Below are 12,932 nucleotides of genomic sequence, written 5' to 3'. Positions count from 1 at the left end.
TGTTACAATATTAGGAATTTTTTTTTTTTTTTAGCTTTTTGACCAGTAGTACATAAAATAAAAAATAATGCTATAATATTTATATAAATAGCTAGTTCTAGCTAGTTGCCAAAACAGCATTTCTCATTTAGATTAACATGATGTACTAAAATAACTCAAACTGAAAAATGTTTACATTTAAAAACGATTTAAAAAATGTAAAATATGACAGATTTCTCAAAACAATATAGTTATAATAAAAACACCAAATTACTAAAACTTTAACTGAATTTAAAACAAAAACGGAAAATACAAAAAAATAAGAACAAATTCAAAATATATATGAAATGCTATTGTAGTATCTAAGTGTTTATGTGAGCAAGGTTTGTAGCTACAGTACCTCTGCAATGTCTCTGAAGTAAAACTGACTCCCATTTATAGGACTCGTCCAAGGCTTATTTTGTGCTTCTTCACACCTGCAAATGCACAAAACCTACAAGTCATATATGGTTGTTATCATGGTCAATACTGCCTGCAATAATCAAAAGCTATTACAGAGGTCTCTCGCTCACACTTACCTGGTTATATTTTTCACTGTTTGAATCACTGAGTCACACAGTCTGTCTCGGCCGATTTTCAGGATGCATCCCGTCAGAGGAAGAAGAGGAAGACTCCAGACAGACAAGAGTAAGAGTAAATCATCCATAATTTCTCTCTGATATATCAGACAACATTGCACAATGTTTGCATTACATTTTAGAAAAAAATATATAGTTACAATTATTACATTTTTATCTTAATGTATTTAAACTGAGCTTAAACTGCATTTATTTTTCATAAGTTAAGGAATGCAGTAACATCTCTTAATGAATTTGAGATTAGTTTAATAATGGTGCATTGAGGGGATTCTTATCATTTTGTTTAGATCATAATGCATTAACAGCTTGTTATTAACATATATACACACTACCATTTAACTGTCACCAGTTTTTGTAGTTAATATTTTTGCTCACCAAGGCTGCATTTATTTGATTAAACTATGGTAAAAACAGTGATACAGTGAAATGTTATTACAATTTTCTAAAAGTTTTTTCTATTTTAATATATTTTATATTTAGATTTTCTTCTGAAATCAATGTGCTGATTTGGTGTTAAAAAAAACAAAATAATACCAAATCTGACAACAGTTGTGCTGTTTAATTTTTTAATTTCAATTACTTTAATTTCAATCACTCACAATTTAATGCATCACTATTTAAATGGAAGTATACATTTCTGACTGACCCTGATATCACATATCTTAATACTAACAACTTATTTTTATGAGTCTGCATCACGTCCGTTTAGAGTTCCTCCTGCAATCCATTCATACTAGAGCATGGCATAACAGGAAACAGAAACAGAGGTACCTTCAGATAACCTCTGTTCTCATTCCTAAACCAAACCCACTAGCACATGATTTACTGTATTCCTGGACATACCTTTTCACCTCTCCGTCAACACAGGCCATGTAGATCCAGTAGAGAGTGAGTGAAAAGCAGAAGACCGCCACACACACGGAGATGGCTGACACAAAGTAAAAAAAGGGAAGGAGAACTGGATGAAAGCACAGCGATGGATGAGGAGTTCAGACGCACTGATCCGTACAGCATGCATTTCCCATCAAAACTGCCCTGTTTGAGTGAAAAAAGACAGATAAACCTCTGTTATAAAAATGCATCTTATAACCAAAGTAAACACTTCTCATGAATAAGGTTCAACAAAGAGCTAAAGGAGAAAAAAGGTCAGTTTAATTTTTTTATTCATTTTTCTTTTGTTAGTTTTTTTCAGTGCACAATTTATAAAAAAAAAGAAAATCATAAGAAAAACTACAAAGGGGAATGAGATTACTTCACATTATGCTACGAAAAGTCCAAATGATGCTACTTAATAATAAAGCACCAAATATCAGCTAAATAAATTGTCAAATTATGATTTTATATATATATATATATATTTTTTTTTTTTTTGGATACGGTTGGTTAATTGAATTTTCAATATCTCAAAAATTAAGAGGTGCAATACAGATATTTGTGCGTTTCAAACTAGATACTTTTCATGTTCAATGTTATGTTATATAATAGTTTATCTTAAAAAACATGGGATTTGTGTCTCTAATGCTTTAAAAAAAAGTACATCAAAGTATACTTTGCTAGTTTTTTCAATTGCTTACATTTTTCCCCCCAAAACTTTAAACACAAATCCAATAATTGCATCTCTTGCTAAATGAAGCACTGTATTCAAAATATTACAAACACATCTCAAAAGCAAACATTTACAAACACCTTTGCCACAATATTAATTCCTGATAAATTTATGTATGTTGCATAGAGAATTGTGTTGTGTTTTGCAAAAGTGTTTTATGAAATTTTAAAAAGTGTGTGCTTCTGGTGTTTGTGTGTCAGGTTTCAGAAATTGTTGACAAGTAAAGATTTTGTGTGTAAGCAGCTGAAAAAAATAAACTGTAGTAAAATGTGCCAGTACTGCATAAAGACTATCTTGTCTTGGTGGACAATCTCTGTACTATTATTTTTCCCCACTCCTATATTCTTTTCCTTGAGCTAGCAGGATAAAACCTGACTGGGAAACACTCTAATTTTACACTCTTTTTCTGCTTACCTGACTTTAATAAGACAATTAATTACTCTTGGGAGCAGATTCTCAGCTGGTCACATGACAGAAAAAAAAGTGAAGAGAAGGGCAGAAGTGGAAGTTTTAGTTTAGTTGCTTCTCCTGTCAAGCTTTCGGTTTCTTCACTTCCGGGTTTTACTTTTAAAACTGCTGCATGGATAAATACACACGACGTTTTAATATTTTTTTAAAATTTTCTCCTAGTTTTACTTTTTTTTCAGTCACATGACTCAGAAATACACAAAATACCTCCAGAGAGACAGGAAACGATTCCACGTCAATACTGCTAGAGAAAACACAAGTTTTTATCCAGCATTATTAAAGTTTGAAACGCATCTCGCGCGTTTCCGAGCGCAAAGCGCCGTGTAACACTAAGATGAAGTCTGTTATAGTTTCCCATGTGAACTAACAAACAGCAGATACCTGTGAGATACTAACAGAGGCGGCTGTGATGATCCCGAAGATAAAACAGCTGGCGTACATCAGCAGCAGAGGCCTCGGTAGGGCCATAATAACACTGTCTTCAACCACACACACACACACACACACACACACACACACACACAGACACACTCGGCGAGTCAACGACCATCATGTGATCGAACCACATTCCCTTGCATTTCTCTTAAATATAACATCAAAATAGTTCACGTTTATGATAATGACCATACCACCTTATTTTACTAAATCATTTTTTTTTACCTACATCTAACTAGATAGGCTAGTGTATAACTAGATTAACTATGATTATATCAAGACCTTATCACTTGTAAATTATATTTTTTTAGTTTCTGTCAAGATCACTACACACAGCAAAAAACCCCTACACTTCCAATAATTAATCAACCAATCTTTAATGTAAAACAGTACAAATCTAGTATTGACTGCAGTAGATGTTCATTCCTCTGCGGTCAGGTGTTTGGACTTAGCTTCAGAGTAAGTTAGTGTCAGTTTCATCATTTGAGAACCAGGGTCTCTTTACTCTCCCACAGTAAAGCATATGTAATTTTCCTGTTGTTCAGTGTACTCAGCCAATAATGTCATGCAAGGCTGCATATGAATTTTACAAGACCTATTTAGCACTAAATTGTAGCATTGACTGATAGCAAGGAGTGTTTGACTTATTTTATTACATGACACCACAAGTTCACAGAAACTCTGCAACATTATCTAACAAGTAACAAGTAATATACAAAAAAATCATAAGCCAACCAGGCCTGCTTTTTCAGATAACATACAAAGCATTAATGTAACAGCAAATAAAACGAGAACGTTTTTCATTTATTTAGAACGCTTTTCAGTGCCTACTGGAATAATGCTGAACTAAAGTAGAATTATCAGTCAGATAATTTTTAAACAAGTAATACTTTAGAGCATCATGATGATGATGATGATAATAAACCACTTATTCAATGTTCTCAATCCTTACAGCACAATTTAGTATTTTCTTCGTCCTTTGCCATTGATTCAAATAGTTAACAGTTCTGTGCACACTTATGATATCAATCCATGCACAGTGTTTTTATGAGGCTGTGCATGTGTGTGATCGACTCTGTTTAACCCATCCGGTAAGAGTCCGTGGGGCAGCCGGGCAGACGGAAGCTGTCAGGCACTGGACTGTCTAATTTACAGATGATCTTGTAGATGGCCTTCTTCCAGCACGGATCAGCATCTCGACCACTCTGTATGGCAGTGAAAAACTCCCTCAGGGCCACCTCAGATACCTCCACAAACCTCTCTGGAACCTAGAAAACGCACATGATGTTTATACACATAATTAAAAGGCTACACACACCACTCGAGCCTTTACACGTGCACACACTGACCTGGTAATCATTGCTCTTATTATAGTGCATGTTGAGAATGCGGTAGAGCTCAGTGTCTCTGCCCAGGCGGAGTGCTCTTTCCCTGGCAGATGCAAGCCCCTCTCTGGCTGCCTGACGGGCAAAGCGCTCCATCTGGATATAGAAGAACTCCCGGAAGTTACTGAACCACTTAATCAGCTGGGAAGAGACACAGCGATTGAACTGTGTAGAGAAAAATGCAAATGTCAAGTCAACTGCGGCAGCATTTCAAAAGATGGTATATTATGATCAGCACATTTAAGTGTAATGTTTTAATGACACTGTGTGATGTTTAACGTAAAAGACACCAATACAGCTTTAATGTAATTCATATAATTTCAATAAACATTCCATAGATATTTATTTATTATAAATGCAGGAACATTTTCTGACTGTTCTAATTGAGCCAAAGCATTTCAAAAGGAAACCATGCCACACTGCTGTATATAGGTCAGCGTGGATTAATTCAATAAGTCATTAGCCCATATAATTTGTGCAGGTTATGCACACATAGCTATACTTTTTTGTGTTCAGGATATGAACGATGCTCACTTTGACATCAGGGAAATATGTCTTGAGTGTGCTGGAGCTGGGGTAGCGTGTGTAAAAGAACAGGAGTTTGGCTTTCTTCAGGTGGCATGGAGAGAGACCTTCCTGAGAGTGCAGATGGTTAAGGAATGCTTGATACAAACAAAAAAAAATTATAAATACATGTATACTACCATTCAAATGTTAGGGGACTGCAATATTTTTTTAAATAATTTTAAGTGAATGTCTCATGCTCACCATGGTTATTTTATCTGGATACTGGATAAGATACTGTAAAATATTGTGACACATTATTGCAACTTAAAATAACTGTTTTCTATTTTATTTGTTGATGTAATGACATGGCTGGAGTTCTCAGTGTCATATGATCCATCAGAAATCATACTATTTGCTACTTAAGAATGATTTCTTATTATTATCAGTGTTGGAAACAGTTCTGCTGCTTAATATTTTAGTGAAAACCGTGAATAATGAATACAATGGCATATATTTTAAATACTGAGTGACATTATAAATGTCTTCACTGTCAATTTAAAACATCCTTGCTGATTAAAACTATTTATCTTAGTAACACCAAACGTTTGCACAGTAGTATATATATATATAAATGTATAGATCTATTTTCACAGCTTTTATAAAAGGATATTGACCCAGCAGCAAGATAGAGCGCTGCATCTCCTCCATCAATCATTCCTGCTCCACCTCCTCTCATCCCTCCTTCCCTCGCTCTATCCGACGGAGAGGGGTCTAGCTGGCCCAGCAACGGGAGGGGTGGGAACGCACAGTTGTGTGAACGGAAGTCCAGGAAAGACTCAGACAGGCAGTCCTTATGAAGAGGCAAACTGGTGAGGGAGCGGGTAAAGAGATTCTGCATGGTGTAGTGAAGAAGGGGAAGAGGAACGGGGTTATCTGGGGGATAGGAGGGCAGGAAGTGCTCTTTGCTCCTAGGGGGTAAAAGAGCCGGGAGAGGAGGCTGGGGTTTTGAAGCTAGGCTGGGATTGGCATGAGGGAGGAGGAGGTCCTTGTGTACACTTTGAGCAATAGGGGCCCTCTTGTCTGGAGGACTCTTTGTGACGAGTGGCAACACTTCCACCTGCTCTGCCACACTAGTTCTCGGCCTCCGGTCTGGGTTAAGATCCAATGGCATGCTGGTTTCTTGAGGAATGGCGGTGGATGTGACTGCCGAGGGGTCGGATTCGGCATAGAGGCGGACAACTCTGTCGATAACTTGAGCCACAACATTTGCCAGCTCTTGTTTTAGAGCTTGTGCAAACTTCTGCCCTCCTTCTGCGCTCTCCCACTCACCTCTGACCAGGCTGCATCCCAGCCACACCTGATCACCATTTAACTCCAAATCCAGGTCCATGGAGGTCTCTGGAAACATCCCGGCATTCCCATTGGTTTCATTGGGTTTCTTAGATGAACAGCGCAGAGGAGAAAATGCAGTGCCAATGAGCGGATCATCGCTGTCGGAAAACATCTCTGCGACCTCGTCGAGATTGATCGGCCCGTTTTCTTGTTCTTCCTCTCCTCCTTTCCCGTCATCCGCCTGCCCTCCGTACACTTTCCACACCTTGCGTTGGAGTTCCAGAAGTTTCCCTCTGGTTTCCTCCAGCTGGAGCTTCAGTTCTTGCCGCTGTCGCTTCCTACCTTCCCTGCTTTCCCTCCTGTTCCCTTGTTCTGCTGCCTTCCTCTCGTCCATTCTAACCGAAGCTGTGCTCTTCCTCCCCCTCTTCCCTTCTCTCCTCGTTTCTTCTTCGCTTCTAGCTGCCGATTCCATCCTGAGTCTCTTAACTCTAGCAAAATCCTGCCCCCAGTTGCCCGGATCGGGATCCGAACCTTGTCCCTGTTCTCCGGGACAGCGCTGCGATGATGCCACAGACCCCACAGCAAACTCTCTCTTCGCAAACATATCCTCCTCACTAACATCATCATCTACCAGAAGCCCAGGGAACAAGCCCTGGCGCTGTAGGAAACTACCCCACCTTTGGGATGCGCTGTTGGGGTGCATGAGAGGGGAGAAGAGCGGGTGGGAAGACAGGCTGCCCGGGGAAAATCGGTGGCTTGAGGGGTTGGAATCTGGCAAGCTGCGATACAGTTCGAAGGGATACATCTGGGAAAGCTGCTGATGAAATCGATCCGAAGGGGAATCCATAGTCCCCTTTTCCGTTCTGATCTGGTTTCAGGATCTTCAAAGAGAACAACAAAAATGTATGGGAGGCCGTTTGAGGCGAAACCCATTGAAAACTTGTGATACACACTGAAACACTTAGGCGTACAAGTGAATCACTTGCGATACACACTGAAACACTTGCATGTACAAGTGAATCACTTATGATACACACTGAAACACTTGCGATACACACTGAAACACATATATATATATATATATAACAAATATATATATATATATATATATATATATATATATATATATTTTAATATTATTATTCCTTTTTTTCTCACGTTTTGAAAGGGTAAACTCTGGTTCACACTCCAATACAGTAGGTGGCAATACTGCACCTAACTTTGGTGCTACCCACCATAAAACCGAAGAAGAAGAAGTAGTATAACTTCCGGTTGCAATGAAACAACTTCCGGACACACTGAAAATGTTAATGCTCTCTCACACGCGAGAATGTTTCAAAGTTTTTATATATTTGCACAGATATATAGTGTTTCACTTATACGCACAAGTGTTTCAGTGTGTATCGCAAGTGTTTCAGTTTGTATCGCAAGTGTTTCAGTGTGTTATCGCAAGTGTTTCAGTGAGTATCACACGTGTTTCAGTGTGTATCGCAAGTGTTTCAGTGTGTATCACAAGTTTTCAAAAGGTTTCGCCTCAAACGGCCTTTTTCGTATGTGATCACTCGTGTGTTATTGCCAATTCTGAATTTTATTTTTACATTTTCTTTCCCATGTCCTTCGGTTCATTTAGTCAGAATATATGAGAATATTTGAGCTATAACTTCCGGTTGCAATGAAACACTGAAAATGTTAATGCTCTCTCACACGCGAGAATGTTTCAAAGTTTTTATATATTTGCACAGATATATAGTGTTTCACTTATACGCACAAGTGTTTCAGTGTGTATCGCAAGTGTTTCAGTGAGTATCGCAAGTGTTTCAGTTTGTATCGCAAGTGTTTCAGTGTGTTATCGCAAGTGTTTCAGTGAGTATCACACGTGTTTCAGTGTGTATCGCAAGTGTTTCAGTGAGTATCACAAGTGTTTCAGTGAGTATCGCAAGTGTTTCAGTGAGTATCACACGTGTTTCAGTGTGTATCGCAAGTGTTTCAGTGTGTATCACAAGTTTTCAAAAGGTTTCGCCTCAAACGGCCTTTTTCGTATGTGATCACTCGTGTGTTATTGCCAATTCTGAATTTTATTTTTACATTTTCTTTCCCATGTCCTTCGGTTCATTTAGTCAGAATATATGAGAATATTTGAGCTATAACTTCCGGTTGCAATGAAACACTGAAAATGTTTATGCTCTCTCACACGCGAGAATGTTTCAAAGTTTTTATATATTTGCACAGATATATAGTGTTTCACTTATACGCACAAGTGTTTCAGTGAGTATCGCAAGTGTTTCAGTGAGTATCGCAAGTGTTTCAGTTTGTATCGCAAGTGTTTCAGTGTGTTATCGCAAGTGTTTCAGTGAGTATCACACGTGTTTCAGTGTGTATCGCAAGTGTTTCAGTGAGTATCGCAAGTGTTTCAGTTTGTATCGCAAGTGTTTCAGTGAGTATCACACGTGTTTCAGTGTGTATCGCAAGTGTTTCAGTGTGTATCGCAAGTGTTTCAGTGAGTATCACAAGTGTTTCAGTGTGTATCGCAAGTGTTTCAGTGTGTATCACAAGTTTTCAATGGGTTTCGCCTCAAACGGCCTCCCATAAAAATGTGCAGCTATTTGGACGTGTTTAAAAATTTTTCATAATCCTCTCATTGTTATCAGCATCATCGGCTCTTTTTTTTCCTCTCTGCATGTGAGCGTTATCTATCTGCTGACAGCTGTACCCTGTGTTTATTCAGACTGTTGACTCTATTGCTCTCCTCCTTCTTTCTATCTCTCTCTCTCTCTCTCCCACACACATACTCCGCACAACACAAATACATGGATGGTGAGTATTTTAATGAGATTACTATAGTGTATTTGCATTGCATTTTAACTCAATTCATACCTTGTAGTACTAGAGGTTTGTAGATAGATAGATAGATAGATAGATATGGAATAAAAACTCTTAAAATAATATTCTATCCTAAAATCAGATTAACAGAAATTACTCTCCTAAACGGATCTTTATGCATTTTCCTCATTGGCGTAAATGCCACAGATGTCATCGGATTAATGCTGGAATATAAAGCCGTTTAACTGCCGTGAAAAAAAATAAATGTAGCAGATGGAAGGACAACACCCTCAAGGATATATTATAGAAATTGATTTGCATTAAGTACTGACACACAGAGTTCACATCAAAGTTTGCTTCTCGTTATGAAGACGGATACATCGCTCCGGTGCAGAGCGGACATCTGTAAACTCCGCGCGCTCGTGTCGCAGATTCATTAACAGATAAACAGATGAGGCGCGTTTGACAATGACAAATAAATACCCACATATCCCAAAAGGAACAGAAAAAGATCTAAAAACTTACAAAACAGTCAGTCAGAAAGCATCCCGCGGTCGGTCGCTGTCTTGTCGTGTTATATTTCGGTCTTCGTCGAGGTCTCCGCTGGTGACCGGCAGCATCAGCGTTAAAAGCGCCACCGAGTTTCCTGTTATTGCTGTGGCTCCTGTCTCGCGCTGTCCATCTCTCATCCTCGCGCACTCTATCGCGTGGTGATCAGCCAGTAGGCGTCCAGGCGTGAGGGAGGGATGCCGTTGCCCCCTTGTGCGCGCGCACAGCCGCAAACACACACACACACACACACACACAAACACGCTTTACTGTTCCTCTCTCTCTGACTCTCTCTGACTCTCTCACACACTCTCCACGTGGGGCAACTACTTGGTCATGAGCCTGCACCAATCAAAAACGACCTGATTAACTAAAATAATCTGTTGTAGGCTACATATGGTAAGTATACCATAGTGACCTTTTTGTCTAACAAAATTATTTGTTAATATTTTTAATGAATGACTGGTTAGTAATATAGGATCTCATTCAAGCAATTTAAGAAGCTTTCAATTCATAAATCCAATTAGAATAATGACTGAAATTGATTCTAAGAAGAGAACAGAACATCTTTCTTTGATCTTTTTAAAATTAATTAATTTATTTTTGTAGGCCTATACATATAAAGCTCATCACAGAACATTGTCCACATATAGAATAAAATGCCCCTGTATTACGCTAAAAGTTTGGGGTCAAAAGATTTTTATTTAATTTTTTGAAAGAAATGAGTTGTATTCTGCAAGGACGCATTACACTTATCAAAAGTGAATGTAAAGATTTATATGGATTTTCTATTAGCCAAAGAATCCTGAAAAATCTGTATCTCTAAAAGAAAATTAAGCAAAACATCGGTTTTCAACATTGATAATAATAATAATAAGTGTTTCTAGAGCAGCAAATCAGCATATTAGAATGACTTCTGAAGGATCATGTGACACTGAAGACTGGAGCAATGATGCTGAAAATTCAGCTGTGTGTCACAAGAATAAGTTACTTCAAAAATATAAAAATAGGAAACAGTTATTTTGATAATAGTACACAATATTAATGTTTCACTGTATTTTTGATCAAACAAATGCAACCTTGTTGAGCATCTTCTTTCAAAAGCATGAATATATCTTACCATGATTAATACCACATAAGAGCTATATGATAGTAACACTGACTGGAAACCTGATTACAGTTTTTGTAGAATTGTTTGTTTTGAGAGAGGATGGCTATTTACTAGTGTGCATAAAAAATGGTAGATAATAGGCTAATACTATAGCCTACACAATATCTCAGAATTAAAGGGTCTTTTTTATGTTTTACTAAATTATAATTTTTTTGATTACGTATTCCCCCAAACACATGCCCTATGAGACTGTATGTCAAGGCCGGAATGAAAAAGCAGCAACTGAGCTCTTCATAATCAGAGACTCCTCCACCCCTCAGTGTGTGAAAGCTGATTATCGGTCCCTCCACTCCTCTTCATAGTACCCTTTCTCTCTCTTTCATTGTTTCCATCACTCCCTCTCTCCCCCATGCACTTCACTGAAATACCCCTCAACCAAGCAAACTGTTCACAATAACCACTGGCTCCTGTTGTTATGGAAACAAGACATGTGACACAAAGCCTAATTAATAAAAGGTGCTTGTGACTATAGAGCGATCTAAGTAAACAAATGTAAGCAAAATGGAGTTTTAAAAACACAAATATTGGCCAGATCCAGTACAGATTTGACACACACCCTGCATTCTTTGATATTAACGCTAAACTAAATGTTCAACATTGGTGTTAAATTCCTTGCTAAATTCCTTATCTGTTATTACAGTCACATACACACACCTTTTGTAAGGTCAGGCCGAAAGGCTTTTGAATTACATTAGCAACTCACACTGAATCCTTTGAACCGGAGCCAAATGACTGACAGCAAACAATATTAAAATGCATGAGCAATTCTGACAAAGAGCTATGAAATACACCAAAGGGACGCAGCCGTTTGCGAGCAGTGTTTTAAAAATGCCACACGGATGTTGATCTTTTCAAATGGTGGGAGACATATCAAAATATCTCATTTGAATGAGTCACGATCAAACATATTGCATTAGGAGTCAGTAATATGTGCGGAATGGAAATGCGGTATCCAACGGGGAGAGAGAGAGATAGAGAGAAAGCAGGAGTAGAGACAGACGTTTGAGGGGGTCGATGGACAGGCAAAGTGTTTGCCCACTGGCCGCCTCTGAGGGAAAGTGTGTATGAGAGGAAAGAGCACTCACACATTCAGCCTTGGGCAAGGTGACTGAGGGGAGACAGTGAGTGACAACTGCAGTTGAACTACAGGATATTCAACATGAAGGGACAGAATAATGAATCGAGGCCTCAGGAATTAGTACCACATAGACGTCAAAACTCAAGGGAAAACAAATCCACACAAGCATGATGTCAGAATGTTTATAGTAGCCTATATAATGAAAGAGGATATGGATATATAAGCTAGGCTGATTAAATGGGAGATATTTTGAGATAAGCAGATTTAAAAAAATGTTCAGGGTGACCGAAAATGGTAATTTTACTTACTGTCAGTATACAAAATTATGAAAAGCTTTATGCACATCATGCAAATTAACTGTTTTCAAAACTATCTTTGAGGTTTAACTTGTTAGCCTTAAAATTAATGAATTCAGTATCATCGTTTTAGTTTTTGCTGCAGTTTTTCACATTTAATTCAGTGTGCTACTTGCCATTACTTTGTTATTGTTTGTACATTTTCTTATCAGTTTTTGATAGAAAACTGATTGAAAGACATTTTTGTCAGTGCACTGTAAAAAAATTGTTTTTACAGCATTTATATATATATGTTCAAGTATCTGTATTATATTATATTAGATTTTTTTATGTTTTTTTTATGTTCTCGTGTCCACCAAGGCTGAATTTATTTGATCTAAAAATGTATTAAATAAATGCATGCGTACATACATAAATAAAAGTAACAGTTACAAACACAGAAATTATTACAACATAAATTATTATTATTATTATTATTCAAAATAACTTTTCTATTCTAATATATATATATATTCAAATATAAATTTTCCTGAGATGGTTAAGCTGATTTTTAGCAGGTTTTTATTCTGAATTTATGAATTTTTACTCCAGTTTTGAGTATCACATATTCTTTCAGAAATCATTCTAATGCTGATTTGATGCTCAGGAAACATTTCATAGTATTGCCA

The 12,932-nt window shown here is 37.6% G+C and overlaps 1 protein-coding gene and 1 pseudogene across 1 annotated transcript; both read right to left on the bottom strand.

Annotated features, from left to right (window-relative positions):
- Window positions 1-370: 370 nt before the first annotated feature.
- LOC132128519 (transmembrane protein 179B-like) lies at window positions 371-3,159 on the bottom strand (annotated as a pseudogene).
- A 325-nt stretch (window positions 3,160-3,484) lies between these two features.
- LOC132116741 (prospero homeobox protein 1-like) lies at window positions 3,485-9,958 on the bottom strand. The gene is made up of 5 exons (XM_059525617.1): window positions 9,696-9,958; window positions 5,689-7,231; window positions 5,046-5,153; window positions 4,476-4,676; window positions 3,485-4,394 (listed from the first exon to the last, which is right to left on the bottom strand). Exons 2-5 carry the CDS (start codon window positions 7,195-7,197, stop codon window positions 4,206-4,208), a joined length of 2,007 nt encoding a protein of 668 aa, XP_059381600.1. The 5' UTR covers window positions 7,198-7,231; window positions 9,696-9,958; the 3' UTR covers window positions 3,485-4,205.
- Between the last annotated feature and the right edge of the window lie 2,974 nt (window positions 9,959-12,932).

Source organism: Carassius carassius, chromosome 3, assembly GCF_963082965.1.
Source record: "Carassius carassius chromosome 3, fCarCar2.1, whole genome shotgun sequence".
NCBI classification, from domain to species: Eukaryota; Metazoa; Chordata; class Actinopteri; order Cypriniformes; family Cyprinidae; genus Carassius; species Carassius carassius.
The sequence above is the reverse complement of the archived record's forward strand: the minus strand, read 5'-3'. Positions and strand labels throughout refer to the sequence as shown.